Genomic DNA, 17,019 nt, shown 5'->3' with positions numbered 1-17,019 from the left:
AAGTTTTTAAGTACTTCAATTTTGAAGTGCATACTACCTTCACGCTTGTAAAGTACTTTTTTTGAAGTTCATATTTTTATACACAGCAGTCAAAGGTTACTCATATAACCAAGTTTTCTTTTCTTTTGTTTATTTCCCAGAGGGTACTGTTTTCTATAGGCGGTTCATTTCTATTCTATGTGGATCATTTCAAGCTGTACAGTACATTCTGCGCCAGTCACAGCAGAGCTCAGAAAATTCTCCACCCATCCAAGGGCAATAAGGGATTGCAACAATTCCTTGAAGCCAGGAATCCAAAACACCAGCATGCCTCGTCGTTGAGTTCTTACTTGATCAAACCTATACAGGTAACTCTCACTTTTTTAACCTGATCACCCTAACATCGTGTAGACAGGTCCACACTCAACATTGAGAACAATAGGTTTTGGACCAAACCATGGTGGTGAAAGGTTAATCCCCTTCTACCATGTTGAAGCTTGCTGAAAGTCTCTTTTTATACTTACGACATCTCCAAAAATATGAGAAATTCAAGTTTGAAATGGCTGCTGGTCGTGACTTGTGATTTTGACATTTTAGAGAAAAAAAATCTGTGTACAGTCTACTGATGAGTGTTGAATAAATGACTTTACAAATCCAATGGAACGTGTTGAGTATAGTATAATCTTAAAATTTGTTGAAAATTTTGCGAATTTTCAAAGTTATGTATGGTAATTGTGAATGGTAAAACTTTAGGAGAAAAAAGAATTAATTTTAGATAGTATGTGCATGCTGCATAACTTACTTTGAAAGTTGTCTGGCCAACTTGTTTATGGTATCCAAGAATGTCATCCAGTTTTTAAACAATTCTCATTAAAAGTGTTGTATCCATTAAAATATTTTGAACATCACTGCAAATTGGGTAAAATTTAAAATCCTTTAGTTTTTCAAACATGATGATGCAGTTTCCAGTTTCGTTTGTAAATTTTTTAATCCAAATGTGAATTAGCGTCTCTGCCAATTGAAGAATTCTCTTATTCACAAGAATTTCACACCAGCAGATCATATTGGTGCTTGCATGATGTTAAAAGTAATATGTCAAGTAGAGTAATTTTCACATTCAAGTTTGTACAAATCCAATGGCTTTAGTTTGTAACCATCAATATTTTGGCTTGGACCAGAGCTGTTGCTGTTACACAATTCAGACAGACCAGTTATCTGCTCATGTACTTGTGTGATAAAGAATGCATTGCAGTGCAAGCAATTTAGACCGCAAGACTCTTATTGATGTTGGTCGAGGGACTACAAAATATTTGACCTGTTCACCCCCAATTCTTTGTGTGCAGGTCCACATTCACCATTGATAAAAACAATGGGTTTGGACCAAACCATGATGGTGCAGGGTTACTGAATTTGCTGATGCCTGTATGTTTGTTGATGGTAGGAAAATGTAAGATATCAACAGCATGTATTATAAACTAAAACTCTAAAGAAATAACAAACCTTAGAAATCTGTGCAACGTGCAGGTAATTTTTACACTGATTTTTCATTCTGTCATATTTATTCAACTCTGTCCAGAGAGTATTGAAATACCCACTGCTGCTGCGAGAACTGAAAACCCACACAGATACTGACAGTGATGAGCACTACCACATATCAGAAGCACTGAAAGGAATGGAGAAAGTTGCCGAACACATCAATGATATGATGAAGATACATGAGGAATTCGGTGAAATATTCGATTCCTTAATACAAGACCAGTACTATCTGAAAAGAGAGGTATGTATCGTGGAAAATTATCAGGACGATCAGCGTCACTTTTTTGAAGTGCCTGTATTTGTGTAAAAGTTGTTTAATCAGTACCAAAACTTTATCTTACAAAATTTAAAACTTTTCAAATTTCATAATTTTGAAATAATAACAATGATATTAATAATAATATTATAATCATATATATCATAATTTGATGTGAACTGAAACATTGTCCAGAGGGTTTTCTGTTCAGTGGTCAGAACAGTTTTATTCACAGCAATGTTATCAAGAGAGTCAAAAACCAGAGCCAATTTAAAAAACAATTTGCGTATTGTTTTGTTGTTACAATGCACAGTATTCTTTTGCAAAATAGAGGATGGCCTATCCCTGTTAATCATGTTGTGTAGAACCCTGGTTACAGGGTACTGAACCCCTGTATAATACAGTACTGACTCCCATCATATATACCGGTAGTTATATGCCTATACCAATATACGTGGACATCATGGGGGGAGAAAGTGTGTAACTAATGAAACAAAATGAAAAATTTGCAACCACCCTTTTTTCCCCGATGTGCAAAATTTGTACATCTTCCTTAAAGTTTGTGTTTGCTCTTCGCTTTCTAAAAACTCATCCCATAAAACTAAAATGTTTAGACAAGACAAGACAAGACAAGTATCCTATTTTGTTGTACATTTCACATTTCCCATCCCCTCTTTCTGCTACCATCCTCAGTTCCCCCAACTACTCTTTCGGTTCTGCCATGGAGAATTGAAGCATTGTTCCTAATAATCGCCAGGTCTACCGTTACGTCTGCCAATTACATCACAAAATCAGACACAGATACTTCTGCCTGGCAGTGTTTTGCGGTGCATAAATGAGACCCCTGACCTTGTTTATGTAGCTTAATATTAAAGCGAATATATTGTAAACATTTTAGTGTACTTCTGCTAATTATGTCACAAAATCAGACAAATACTTCTGCCTGTCATTGTTTGAGGTATAATACATGTAACCTCTGACCTTGTTTGTTTAGTTTTGTTTCAAAAGCTAATACATTGGAAAAAATTTTATTGCTTGCTTTCATATACATGCTTTGATTACTTGGTATAGGCATTCAACAAACTCTCATTGATGGGGAAAGTTACTAGTTCATGAAAATGTAAATCTCTCTTGACTTCTCAGAAAATTATAAATGCATTCCACAGTACTTCCCCATTCAACTTCATAATTCCCCATTTCCGACACTCTACTTCCCTACCCTTGCTTCCTCTCCCTTCCCTCATTTCCAGTTCAAAAATCTTTTAACAATAAAAAAATTAAAAGGATGCGCATCAGAATTTTACCTCCTATACCTTTAATACAAGCTTGTAAATGCTTCAATAGTGATATTACTTTGTACCTAGGATTTATAATTACATCTTTGCTCAGTATCAATGTTTTCTCGATATCTCTCATCTTGATTAATTATTTCTCTTTCTGTATGTGAACTATGTATTCTCTATGTCTGTACTGTGTGTCTGTTCTGTTTTTCTGATCTCCTCTCGGCTTACTTTTCTCTGATTTAGTACGGCGGAGACAAGGCAAGTTTTAAGCTGCTAAGTTGTGTTTAAGTACTCTCAGCTTTGCTTAGTGTCATATATGCTGCATATCTTTCCTACAACATGATAACTATCACCTCATTACCACAGACCGTTAATTGTAGTTGTCCTTTCGTAACCATCCTCTTTTAAGGTAGAACGCACCTCGAGGACAGATATTCAGACTCTCAAACTTTTACAATTCTCTTCTGATATACCACATGTGGGGGTTCATTTTAAAGCTCTTGGTGAAAGAAAACTTTTCACCGGCTTAGTTTTTCGAAATTCGAAAACTTTTATTTTTCTCCATAGAGTTAACACAGGGATGGCGGCCATTTTGAATTTCGAATCTTGGGTATTTTGTTTCTCTAGTACCAGAATTTGCACGGTGACCCCTATTTTTATTCGTGATTTTGAAAGAGAATGATTGAAAGATCCCTTGAGGAAAGTTAGAGCAAAAGTTTAAGTCTTTCACTTTCGAGGTGCATACTACCTTATACAAATACTCATATTATAAAAAAGCATCTCTTTTTCAGACTACATCCCTTGGTCAGCAGTTTAGTTTTGTCAATTTCTCATCTGCTATCTTGTAGATCAGACAGTCTTATCAACTGTGCTCCCATGATGCAATTTTCCATTTCATATCTCAAGCAATTTAAGGGATACAGTCACTTTGTTGTTTTCACAAGTGAGGAACCTTAATTCTCAAAATTACCTGATAACTGAATTGATGTCAATCAGATATGATAAACGTGTCCTTGATCGGGGAAAAAGAACGAGTTACAAGTGAAATCTGGACAAAATATACTGGGGTAACATTGGGAACCAAAATATACATGACTTGCTTTCACAATGACATTGACAAAGTCAGGAAATGTCATGGTTTACTTGGTAGCTGCATGCAATGTCAGTAAAATCTTTGAACTGAAATTCCAAAATTATTTGAGAAGCTGTCTGCTTATCAGGCAAAACCCCATGAAACTTTTGTTTCGCATTCTCCTTGCATCGGCCTCTTTTTTTTACTGCTCACTTGAAAAACTCAAACACATATAAAAAACAACAAAGCTTTATACATTGTAGTAAATTTGAATATAACAAGGATCATATGTGTGCAACACATCTCTGAATAGTCAACATATTATCATCAATGTGTGTCACAGTTACCACTTCAAGAAGTAAAACATGACAGTTGTGTGTGTGCAGTGGAATCTTGTGAGTTCAAAGAACAAAAATGAAATCATAAAACATCTGTCTGCACATCATTTTGTAAGTAATCGAGGATGAGAAACAATTAAGCTATTTTTTTACCTCATGGTGACGTTTACATCAGGTAAACACTGGGAAATTTTGTCATAATTTCTTATTGGTTCTTCCTTTGAATTGGGTTAAAGGTGTGTTTTGTTTACCATGCTTGCAGATTGTTGCAAGGTACACAGCTGACCTGCCATATCATGTATAATATGTAATCAACATATGGATCAATGATCAGCCAAAATTTTCTAGCCACCAGTAACTGTCATTTGAGGAGAAATTCAGATATACAACACATGAAAGTGCATGAGCCACCCACCAAGCATGTCCTGTAAAACATTTGGTTTATCACACAACACTGAAAGGTTTTTATAAGGATCAAGTTCCTGTTAAGAAGTCCCACCATATCCTGGGTCACTGCACTTTTGAATGTAGGAAATCATATAGATATGAGACATTATGATTGATGGCAGCATCACACCCAAGCATATTAATGAGATTATTGATAAAAATTCTGTATTTACAGGTTCCAGACTTGGCCATGGATGACATGGTGATGTATGGAACTGCCACCTGGTTGAATTCCATGGAGGATCTCGGCAAAGTGAAGAAAGGAATGGAACCACAAATCACAGTCTTTGGTATGTGACTTCTGTCTGACCTCGCAACATTATTATGTCAATATATCCCTATTTTGTTCTCTGTGGTAGAACTTTTAGAAGTGAAATGTATATGAGTTCAATGTCTGTGGTGTACTTGCATTGTGTATGAAAGATAGACACATGACATTAAATAAATGCAATTCTGGGAATAAAACACTATTATGTCAATATATCCCAGTTTTGTCTTCTGTGTTAGAAGAAGAAGTAAGGAGTTTAATACATGTGAGTTCAATGTTTGTACAATATTCGCGTAGCACACGAAAGATACAGACATGAGATTATGAAAATACTGGAGTTTTCTGATAATTTGCCCAGGGTGTTTATTCAAAAAATGGGTAAATTGTAAGGGCCACACCTGGAGCTTAATAAACGCCCAGCGTTAATTTGGTAGGGCATCCAACACCCACTAAGTACTCACAAAAGCTTTAATATATTTGAGTTGAAGTTCATACAGTGACAATAAAGAGTAAGATGTTGCAGAATACCTTTTCAAGAAAGTTCTTTTTCTTTTTTGATCTTTTCCTCAGCAAATTCTGACAAATCCACCTATGCCTCAGAAGTAGACAATGTTACACTTTCTTTCATCTATGAATGACATAGAAAAAACATAGACATACAGATACATGATACAATACGATATCAATGTCTACCTCAGGATCATTCCATTTGCAGTTATTTTCAGTACAATAGGGGTGTCTGATGTAAATGGCTGCGGTCAGGAAGCCAGAAGCCTCAATAATCTTATTTTGTTTTCAACATAACAGTCATTTATGAAAGCTCATTGGTAATTTTTTATGACAGCTCATTGGTGATTTTTAGCGTAAGGGAAAGGCAAATTGAGATGTCACTGGTAGAGATCAAGCAAACCAAAATCCAAATATGTGCCCACCCCCAAAATAATCACCCATGGGCATATATGTTGATGGGCCTATTATCAGAAAACTCTGGTATATGTCACATGAAAAATTTTACAAAATTTTAAAGAGGAAGTGATATCCAGCAGTGATTTCAAGAAATAATTAAATCGTGACCATTTTTTTTACCCCAGAATACAACAGTTTTCAGGTTAGCAGTGGTTGTTTTGTGCAAAGAGAAGGTCAAGAGGAAAGGTAAAGGGTCAATGCAGAGTGTACGGGGGTCATCATCGTCGTCGTCGTCGTCACCGTCCATCATCAGAGATGAAGTGGTTCGCTACAAGAGACTTATACCAGTGCCGGCCCTGCAAGTCAGGAACAGCCCAACAAATGGTGAGTATAACCTTATCTGGTACTTGAAGTGTGACATAATGTGTTCATTTGTGCAAAGTATATTCATTTATGCAAATACAATGATAATGATGCATTTTGAATGGTGAATATTTAAATATGGCAGATCGTATCCACTGAAATTCTGTAATGTTGAAATTAAAATAATTACCCCTGGATTGAATGGGTCTCAAGTTCCTGAATAACATAACTTTGTATTGATGTTAGATTGCATCGAAGGACAAAAATCTGCTCTATATAGACTATCGTGTTCAGCTCTTAGAGCATTGTTTGGTTTGGGATGGTTTAATTATCTGAACAATGTGATTTATGTACTCTGATTAAAAGATAAACTAACTTCCTGATTTACTACCTGACTACCTGACCGTAGGAATTAACAATTGCGACATTACAGTTTACATAGTCTCCACTGACCATGTGTTTATTTCTTGGTGAGATAAGGTGTCTATCAAAAATACTTTCCTGTTTTCTGATTGGTTGAGATATTAATGGAATGTGACATATAGTTTGTCACTTTAAGCTTCTTTTAAGCATGCCATTTGTTGGTTAGGAAGCAAGGTATAGCCCCTTTGGTTTTTAAACCAAATACTCTCATTTGATTTGTTATTGAAATGTTGATTTGATTTGATTTGTCCTAAGCAAATATGCCATTTGTGTTATGTATAGATGCAGAGTTCCGTTGTCTATGGGATGTTGTCCACTCCAAGTCAACTACAGAGGGCAGACCAGAGAAGGTCTTTCAACTATCCTGCAAGTAAGTAGATGATCCCAATGGCTTCTGATCTGTGAAATGTTGTTGTTTTGATGAACCTGTTTACCCCCAATTACCTGTAAACAGGTCCACAATCACCATGGATAGCGATTGGTTTAGGCAAAACCATCGTTGCGAAAGGGTTAAAATCCCGCAAAGCTTGAATTGAATAAGACCATAATTGAATATTTGTTTTTCATGTCACCTGTTTATTTGTGAGCCTAGAAGTTGCATGATTGTTGGGCAAAGCAAAACCAAACACAATTTACCGATCGTACAGTGCTGCCCCTGATTGAATACAAAGAATTAACTCACCCATAAGTGACATCATAGTGTTTTCAGTGGATTTAGAAGTACAAGTGTTTCTTGAAAGATAGTAAACCATCTGCATTTCATTCTTAATGAGTGTCTATCATGAATGCTCATAATAATCCCGGTGTGTATTTTCAATATTGAGGTTTTGATTTACAACTCTGCTGTGTTTGAAAAGCCTCGTATTACCAGCATCGGATTTTGTTAGATTAAGATTGGAGAGCATATTCATGGTGACAGAAAGTGTCTGCCTTTCAGTTCCTTTTGGTTATTTTTATCAACACCATTTTCACTTCCCTTGCAGCACTTCTGAAGACAAGAATGCATTCCTGAAAGCACTGCGTCAGATAATTAGAGATTATAACCGCTACAGAAACAGTACACCGACAACCTCCCCATCTGTCAAGCAGCCAGTAGGAAAACCTAAAACTTACACTCCATACGGTGGAAAGCGTTTTGAAGGTCTTACAAAGCCCACCAGGAGACTCAGACGGCGTCCATTTGGGACGCCACCAGTTGAACGTAAATCATCGCCAGAGAGTGATACGAAATCAGAAAACGAAAACACGGATGAAAAAGACAAAGCTGTTCATGCAGATGACCCACCTGTCAATCATAGTAACTCAGATGTCAATCATGACCCCCAGCACCAATCACAAGCAAAGCCTGGCAGAGACACTCATGAATATGTAAATGAGAGGACTAACAACAACAACACAAAGCCATTTTCAGGAGGATTTACTAATTCTGTGACTACAAATTCAGGCTTGCAAAGTTTTAAAAGTCCAAATTCAAGAGGTTTCAGTGAGCATAACCACGTTACTGAAAGTTATGACAATGTCAGGGAATCAGTCACCATGGTAACAGAGAACAACACAAGCTTTGGAGAGCATGGAATAGGAGCGGACTATGACAGCATGGTGTTTGTCAGTGAAGAACACGTGTTTCGAGGCAAGAAAAAAAATACAACTGCCAATGTGAGATCTCCGATAAAACCACAGGAATCACAGAACTCAATCGTTAATGCAATTTTGGATGAAGAACAGACTGATTGTTGAAGATTTTACAATATATTGATGAAGTACATAGTTAGGTTTCTGCAATACAATACAATACAATAATACACTTGAAGACAAAAAGAAGTGCATCATGGGCATAATTCACAAATTTGGTCATACTGAAATCAGCATATACAGAGTCCAGGGCCATTTTGTGTAAGCATATACAGCTTACATGGCCACTGTGTGCAGCAAATACAGTTTACGGGACATGCATATACAGTTTATAGGGCCATTCTGTGCAAGAATATACAGTTTACATGGCCGCTGTGTGCAAACAAATCTTCATTTTATCACGACTTCTCAGATACTGTAAAACTATCATTTTTACTGTACTCTGGATAACAGATTTTTTGATAGGGAGTTGAACTGGGAAATTTTTGACAGGCATCAGTAGAGATTATCACTTTCATACCGTAAGGTAACAATGCCAACACAAAGTATGCCCCGTAGAGAAATCAAAATATTGTAAGCTCTTCATTGGTTTCATTACCACCTTGAGTGTATTTCAAAGTGGCAAAGTATGAACCTCCTGCTGATGTGCAGCAGCATTGAAGGTCATCTGTGATTGGTAGATTTTAATCATTTACAGCAACTTAAGGAGTCTGAAACTCAGGCAGTGGTGTTGCTGACTGGCTCTTTTTGAATTGATTCAATAACTACAATGATAATTCAGCCAATCAATTGGATAAAAACTTCTGATGAGATGCTGTACAGTGCCCTTGAACCTGCCCATGTGAAAGGTACCTTTATTCAAAAGTTTGTATTCTGAGAATCTCGCGATCATTTGCGTTGTCCGTATGCACCATACAGAAAGATTAGCAAATGTCATCTTTTTGCAAAATGGTTCTTTAGATTGAAAAGCTCAAAAGCATTCAATACTTTCTCACTTCTGCCACATACTGGTCCTTTTTCTTTAACTTGTAAGTAAATGAACATGTCAGTCAATTCAACACACGTGATGGTAGTGTTTCTGTTCAAGACGGTACTCTGTATGTTTTATAAGAGTTCACCCACTCATCTTAGCAGGATTCCCCCGGATGTTTCAATGCCGACAGTCATATTTTAAGAACATCAAAACTGTACAGGAGTTTCCAAAGCATTTACAAAAGTACACCATCTTCAGTGAAAACTTTGCAAAGGGCAGTAACTCTACTTATTTCAAAGGAGAAACAAAGTCTGCTTGACTCATGAGCATTTTTTTGTGCGGGTAAAACATTTCCAGCTAGATTCTTATTTCTTCTGCTAGATCACAGAATACTGTCTTTGTTTTCTGTTCAATGTGACCCAGTCATGAACTCTAGCCTCCTTGATATTTTTCATGTGAAATTAATGATGGGTATAATACTAGTCAAGAATTATATCAATTGTGACAGTTCTGTATTTTTCCTGAACAATATCCTGCAGTTTTCAGTGGTAAAATTTGACTGTTGGAGAATGAAAATGGTGTCAAGAGATCTTGAGGGTCAAGCAAGAACTTGGGAATGAGAGAAAAAGCCTGCAATTCTTAAAATAGGGCAATTTCACCCATTTCACAATTACTGTTTAGAATTGCCGATTGTGTCCAAATGTGTAATTGGACTTGTACATTATGCTAACAGGGATAATTGAAATGTGATATTTTCAGTTCTTATCTATGTGGTATATGAGACACAGTACTCAGAATTATTCCCTTGTTTTCAACTTAGTCTTCCTGAAAAACAATTATTTAAATATCATTGCCTCTACGCTTTTTCCACACACTTCAATATGATCTCAAGATAGATATTTATGAAATTGTATAGAAATCTCATTTTCTGATGAATTGTAAAAATATCTAATTGTTCAGCAGCAAATGGCTTATTTGATACTTTTATAGAATAACCAAAAACCTAGGTTGACTTCTCATTAATATCCACAAACCTAGGTGGATTTCTCATCATGGAAGGTTCTTGTGTATATATATATATTCCTTAAAGACTGAAAAGAATGCTCCCTTCTGTTAAATTTGCATGAATGAACCAAATCATAGGTCACAAGAAACTAAAAATAATGTAAGACAGAGCACATGAAATTTTCCAAAAATTATTATTTTTTTGTTAAAGTTTCAGCAGTAGCTTAAAAGAAACCTGTAAAGTGCACAAAATGGCAGTATTTGCTCCTTTGAAGGTCAGTGTTCTCCACAGCTTGGAATAAGAGAGGATGGCCAATTTACATAACAATACATTATTTGCATATTCTTTTGTTTTGAAAATGTATTCTCCTATATGGCTGTTGACACATGAATTGATAGCTTGAAAACCAGGACTGGCCGTTCCCTTAAAATCACCTTGTGTAGTTTTCCACTGTTGTTCAAGATTTAACAATGGTAGATGATAATGAAAACAGCAGACGCCCAGATATGAATTCCTGAAAATATGACAATGCACAGTAAGAATTTACTGATCTCCATATTACTTTTTCCTTTTTATATGAATTTTGTGGAGGGCCTTATTAGTGTCTTACAACAGTCTGGATTGAACTGATGTCTTCCCGTTAACAACACTTCACTGAATTGTTTGGACATTCTAAAAAATTTCAACATGTTTATAGTGGGTACAAATTTGAAGGATTCCTCATGTAATATAGATCAATTACACTGACAGTGCATTAAGTTTCAAGGGTTTCAAACAACTACTGCTAAAGATATTGTTTTCTGACAATTTTTAAAACCCGCCAAATAGAATGTGCATGTCTTTGTACATAAGACCAAAAAAGAGTCTTTACATGGGCAGAAAATTTTCAAATTGCTATTTTTCAGTGTCTGTAGCTGGTTTCTAATTTGCTTTTTTATTCTTCAAAGCACTTGTAACACTTCTTTTAAAATGCATCTGTATAGTTTAACCTTCTTAAAATGCCTTGAGTGGATTTTTTTACAAAAGAAATATTTTGAATTTCATCCTGAAGTCAGTAAGAGCAGAAAGTACAGAAGATTAGGGATGGTATTATTACCTGTAATAATGTTGTGATGAGAGAGAATAATTATTGACATAAAACTGTACATCGTGTGCCATAGTTTTTATGCAAAATGCCAAGTGTTTTGGATAAAATTTGCATATTCAAAGCTCACTTTGCGTTAATTTTGGTTGCTAGATTTTTATGTATATAATACTGGTGTTTTTATGTTGTGTCGCTTTGAAGCTTTTATTTTTTTTTAATGAATTTCACCAAGGTTCATCATCAACTTTTATTTTTCCTCAGGTGCTACCTAACTTATTTAAACTTTTCAATAAATTATTTGATAAATCATATGTAAATTTCTTGAAGATGGTGACGTGGTCTTCCTGCCTTTCCTTTCTGTTGAAATAAATCAAATATAACTCTTTGATAAAATAATTGTCTGTTGGTGATCTGTATGATTATTCATGTGTACTGGTATGAGAAAGAAGTTGATTGTTATACCGCCCTCTATACTTGTGAAAAGAGATTTATATGACCAGCAGCACACGTACACAGCACTGTCAGCTGCGGTGGCACTCTAAGTAAGGCTTAACCATTGTAAAATGACTTTGCACTGAAAACAAAGACACATCAATATTTCTGCCTTTGTATCTCAAGGAGAATATTGAAAGGCCCAATAGCTATATATTTTAGCATTATTTTTGTGATTTTACTTCCAAACTAAAACAAGTTCATTGGAATGTACTCATTCAGGAGTGTTTATACAAGTATAATAAACTGTCCACTGGAACTGCATGTTCAATTTTGAGCAAGATAAATAATAAACGTTTGCCCAAACATAAAATGGCGCCCTCATGCAAATAAAGCAAAAACACTGTACGTCGTGCATATATGCATTGTTGTTTGTTGGTGATCTGTATGATTATTCATGTGTACTGGTATGAGAAAGAAGCTGATTGCTATACCGCCCTCTATACTTGTGAAAAGAGATTTACATTACCAGCAGCACACGTACACAGCACTTCCAGCTGTGGTGGCGCTCTAAGTAAGGCTTAACCATTGCAAAATAACTTTGCACTGAAAACAAAGACACATCCATATTTCTGCCTTTGTATCTCAAGGAGAATATTGAAAGGCCCAATAGCTATATATTTTAGCATTATTTTTGTGATTTTACTTCCAAACTAAAAAATGTTCATTGGAATGTACTCTGGAACTGCATGTTCAATTTTGAGCAAGATAAATAAGCGTTCGCCCAAACCTAAAATGGCGCCCTCATGCAAATAAAGCAAGAACACTGTAGGCCGTGCATATATACATTGGAATGTTCACAGAAACAACAGAGTAGTCAAATATAATGCATGGTGCTGAATGTTTTCCACTGGGACAATGTATGCTTTGTTTTCTTTGTAGTATTTACTAGTTTTTAAAAATGACGGAAAATCAAAATAACAGTTAAAATTTACTTTTCAAATTTTTCAGTAGTAAAAGACCATATCTTTAAATTTGTAAAATTTAAAGAAACCCAGATAAAATATAAAGCCTTTTTCAGGTCAACAAATTTCAAGAGTTACAGCTACAGGGGCTTTAATGTTGGAAAACTTAAAAAGTCAACAAATTCATGATCTAATCAACTTGTTTAATCAAAGGGAGCTCTTCCTCCTTGTTTATGAGTGTCTGTATTTGTTTGTGTGTAAGTGTTTGTATTTGTTTATTTGTTATTTTTTATAAAATAACAGTGAAAACCTGTTTTGTTTATATTTGTCAATAAAGAGCAGTTTATTTCTTTATTTATTTGTTTGTTTGTTTGTTTATATGTATTTCCGATGGTTAGGGTTATGGTCAGGCTAGGGTTAGGGTTATGGTTAGACTTGCAAGTCACTCCCTCTACATTACCAGACAAGGTCTGGTAATATAGAGGGAGTGACTTGCAAGTTTGTTTATATGTATTTCTGATGGTTAGGGTTAGGCTTAGGCTTAAGTTAGGGTTAGTGTTCGGGTTAGGCTTAAGTTAGGGTTAGGGTTACGGCTAGGCTTAAGTTAGGGTTAGGGAACGAGCACAATTAACGGCGGGGGGGGGGGCTGGAAGAGAAAATATGTGGTGCAAAAATTTTTTACAGGCCCCCCCCTAACACCAGCAAAAATTTTAGTGGCCCCCCCATCACCGGCAACAAAATTTTTGTGGCCCCCCCCCCCCCCCCCCCCCCCCCGAAAAAAAGAAAGATTACATGGGTACAAAGTTGTACACATATATATAATCCTTATAACTTTTAATATATGCTTTAGTGAAAACAACATTCTTGCATTCTTGAAATAAATAATAAACAAATAAATATATAAATAATAAACAAAATAACATATGTTCAAGCTTTACTACTTGTAACACCTACAGCTAGCTTATAGAACAGGAATGCCTGTCAGTACCATGTGAAATTAGCATTCACATGGCTAGTTGGCATGGCTAACTGTATGTGCATAGGGAATAGGCAGTTAGGCAGTACACATTCATTTCAGCTAGCCATTCACATAAATGTGAACGAATGGTTATTTTGAATAACGAATGGTTATTTTGAACTGTTCACATGTATGTGAACGAACGGTTATTTTGAATGCACATATGAATGACAGGGTCATCCTGGCAGAAAAAGAGCACCATGAAAAGTACTGATTTGACACCAGATTTTACTTTTATTGATGTTGCTGTTACGAATTTGGTAAACATTGTTACATTTGCATGTTTGCAAGGTGTAAGCAAATATCAAATAAGTGAAATCAAATTCCAGTGAAATCGAGTACTTTTTACACAGGCTCTTTTAGTGTACATGTATTATATGATACAATTGGTTAGAGATGTAATTTAACCATATTTGGCCTAAAACTAAGACAGGCCAAACAGAGTTAAAAGCAACTCAGACTCACCTGATCACAGCAAACACAAGCAGACTCACCTTTCCAAACGTTCAAAATAAAAAGCACAAAATAGGCCTATATCTGTAAGTCTGATGACCAATTTAATAAATTTTTGGCTTCAACAAATTTCATAGACACAGTGAAAAGTGATTTAGTCAAAGATTAGTTTTTAAAAGAGTTCATTTAGCTCTGGCCAAGTCTCGTCTTTCATGTCCTATTTTGTTTTGAAATTTGATATTGAAGACTTCTTTAGGTAGGTCATGATTATTCTTGCCGAATTTTTCTTGGGCCTTGGCTGATATGCACACTGAAATGAAACAGAAAGAAGAGAATGAACTTAGCAACATTTATTAAGACAACAAATTTACAATACAGTTTCAGAACATGTGTGTGATTTGTTACATACACATAGAGGAATTTTTTACATGCATCTTTGCGAGTGCAAAATTAACACATTAAAAGTGTAACATATCTAGAAATGTATTGGGCTTGTGTAAGTTGTATTGACTTGACTAGTTGTTGCCACTGGCCCTAAAGCTCAGGTTAAAAATGTCGGGCCATATACAAAACCAAGCTTCCCAGGAAAACATCAATGTGCAGAGAAAAGCCTCTCTATAAGGCATACTAATTTCGTAATTGCCCTTTATAAATATGCATTTCAAATACTTACCGGATCAATGGAAAATTATCGTCCACGGCGACTTGCTATCTCGGTCACTGCATCCAACAATGTCGCGGGGAAATGTCCACCGAAACATACATAGACCTAACTCACTTGCTGTTTTGACTAAAAATGTGTCGTCACTGGGGGAAGAAATGACTGAGAAATCAGCCATAATTCGTAAGATTCAGCTGGAGATTTGAACAGCCGTTAATACTTGAAAAAACTATGCGTTATCTCATTTGAGAGATGCAACGCATAATGTGTCCGATAACGATCGCGTGGGAACACAAAGCATTGGTCAAATTCGAAAGGTCAAGGGTCGTGACCGTCGCAAAATTTTGACATTTCAAGTACGCGTAAACTGTTCTTTTAGATTTTTCTAATAAGCAAAAAATGACTTTATATGAAGAGATCAGTTAAAATACGGAAGTCCAGCACACTAAGCCAGCACACTAAGTGAACCCCGTTGCAATACTGATCAGCCTTGTTAAATTCCAGCATACTCATTTACGGGACCCTTACGTTCATACCCTGTTGCGTGCCGTCCACTCTCGGAAACGCAACTCTTTCCAAAGTCACGACATCATACATCGTCAGAACCGTTAGTCGATCCGGCTCGATTTTTGAACGGTTTGGGGATGAACAGTACCTGTACTGCGTTTCCATTAAGTTTTATGTAAGTTGTGATCGCGAAAGTTTTACAATGGCAGATGCAGAACCGTCGCAAGTGTGTTCGTCGTTGTGTGATGATCTGACAAAATTTATTGACAGATCCAACCATGTGAGTACCTTTCAATAGAATGCAGGTTCCGATCATATTGAATATTTAGCGGTGAACATGTGTTAATTATTTCACATTTTGAAAATAAAAATAAACGATGTTTAAAATTGATCTGTGCTGATTTATCTGATTTAATTTACTACTCACAGACGTTCGCAGCCATCTGCATTACTCCCCTCTTGTCATATTCATTGGTTTATGCTGAAAATCCTGGTCTCTTTTTTTTGAATGGAGATGAATTAAATTAATTCTAACTATATTTAAGGGATAGTCTGTAACTTCATAATTTTGGCAGAAATTTTGTTCTTCGTACATCGACTACAGGTTTTTCTCTCTTTTCAAAATCATGTTAGCCAGTATTGCAAATGTTATTCTATTTTCTAAAACACGTTCAAATGTCCAGTGTTCACAACCTGTATTATGTAAAGTCAGCATTGTTATTGTTGGTAAACACATTTTGGTCTGGACTAAACTTTAATTGAACACAATAACACGTGGACTTTTATAATATACATGCACACAAAGTGTATGTTGGTTGTATTGATAATATCAACTAGCTAATTCAACTTAAATTTGTGAACCAATAAAGTAATACATAACAAAAATATTAACAAAATCAAAAACTTACAGCTTTACACTGTCACTTTAAAATGGCAAACCGTTGCTTCTGTATCCACTAAATATTTAAGTCTGAGAACAATTTAACTGGTAACCAGTGCATGTGACCCATGTGACATTTCTATTGTGCAAACATGAGTAATTTCACCTGAAAAACTTAACTCAAGTAAAACAAACTCTACACATGAGTGCTGCCTAATTTATTTAAATTAAATAGACAATAGGGATATGAAAACATGAGAATTGACAAACAAGTCAGTCCTTGGAGTTTATTAATGCATGTCTAAATTTTTACTGCCACATGTGTAAGCTACCATTCAATCCATTGACAATCTTCCCTTCTGTCATGAATTCAATAGGACTGCTAATGAATGGTTACTTCACATGGCTGAGCCTGATTTCACATGCATAGCTTGTGATGAATGTTCAAATTTTAACATGTCGTATTTCCAATACTGGCATGTGGCAGGTTGGGCTGCTATGGACTGCCTATTTTCCCTCAAATAGCCATGCCACCTG

General features: G+C 35.8%; 1 protein-coding gene and 1 long non-coding RNA gene across 13 annotated transcripts in view; one reads left to right on the top strand and one right to left on the bottom strand.

The window, feature by feature from the left end:
- The window catches only part of LOC139142713 (protein still life, isoforms C/SIF type 2-like), an 88,144-nt gene extending 76,182 nt beyond the window's left edge, over positions 1–11,962 (top strand). For 9 of the 12 annotated variants that reach the window (XM_070712783.1, XM_070712792.1, XM_070712788.1 and 6 more), the window contains 7 exons: positions 141–347; positions 1,556–1,756; positions 3,298–3,312; positions 5,087–5,201; positions 6,281–6,469; positions 7,154–7,241; positions 7,855–11,962. In XM_070712783.1, the coding sequence (XP_070568884.1) occupies positions 141–347; positions 1,556–1,756; positions 3,298–3,312; positions 5,087–5,201; positions 6,281–6,469; positions 7,154–7,241; positions 7,855–8,608 (1,569 nt within the window). In that variant the 3' untranslated portion in view covers positions 8,609–11,962. The remainder of the gene's footprint in view (positions 1–140; positions 348–1,555; positions 1,757–3,297; positions 3,313–5,086; positions 5,202–6,280; positions 6,470–7,153; positions 7,242–7,854) is intronic. The other 3 variants (XM_070712790.1, XM_070712785.1, XM_070712794.1) reach the window with 1 other exon arrangement.
- A 2,555-nt stretch (positions 11,963–14,517) lies between these two features.
- Positions 14,518–15,401, bottom strand: LOC139142712 (uncharacterized). Its single transcript, XR_011554455.1, has 2 exons — positions 15,108–15,401; positions 14,518–14,744 (listed from the first exon to the last, which is right to left on the bottom strand). It is a non-coding gene; the product is annotated as an uncharacterized lncRNA (long non-coding RNA).
- Positions 15,402–17,019: the final 1,618 nt, after the last annotated feature.

The sequence above is a fragment of the Ptychodera flava genome, chromosome 10 (genome assembly GCF_041260155.1).
Source record: "Ptychodera flava strain L36383 chromosome 10, AS_Pfla_20210202, whole genome shotgun sequence".
NCBI classification, from domain to species: Eukaryota; Metazoa; Hemichordata; class Enteropneusta; family Ptychoderidae; genus Ptychodera; species Ptychodera flava.
Note: the sequence above shows the minus strand (reverse complement) of the source record. Positions and strands in the feature narration are given on the sequence as shown.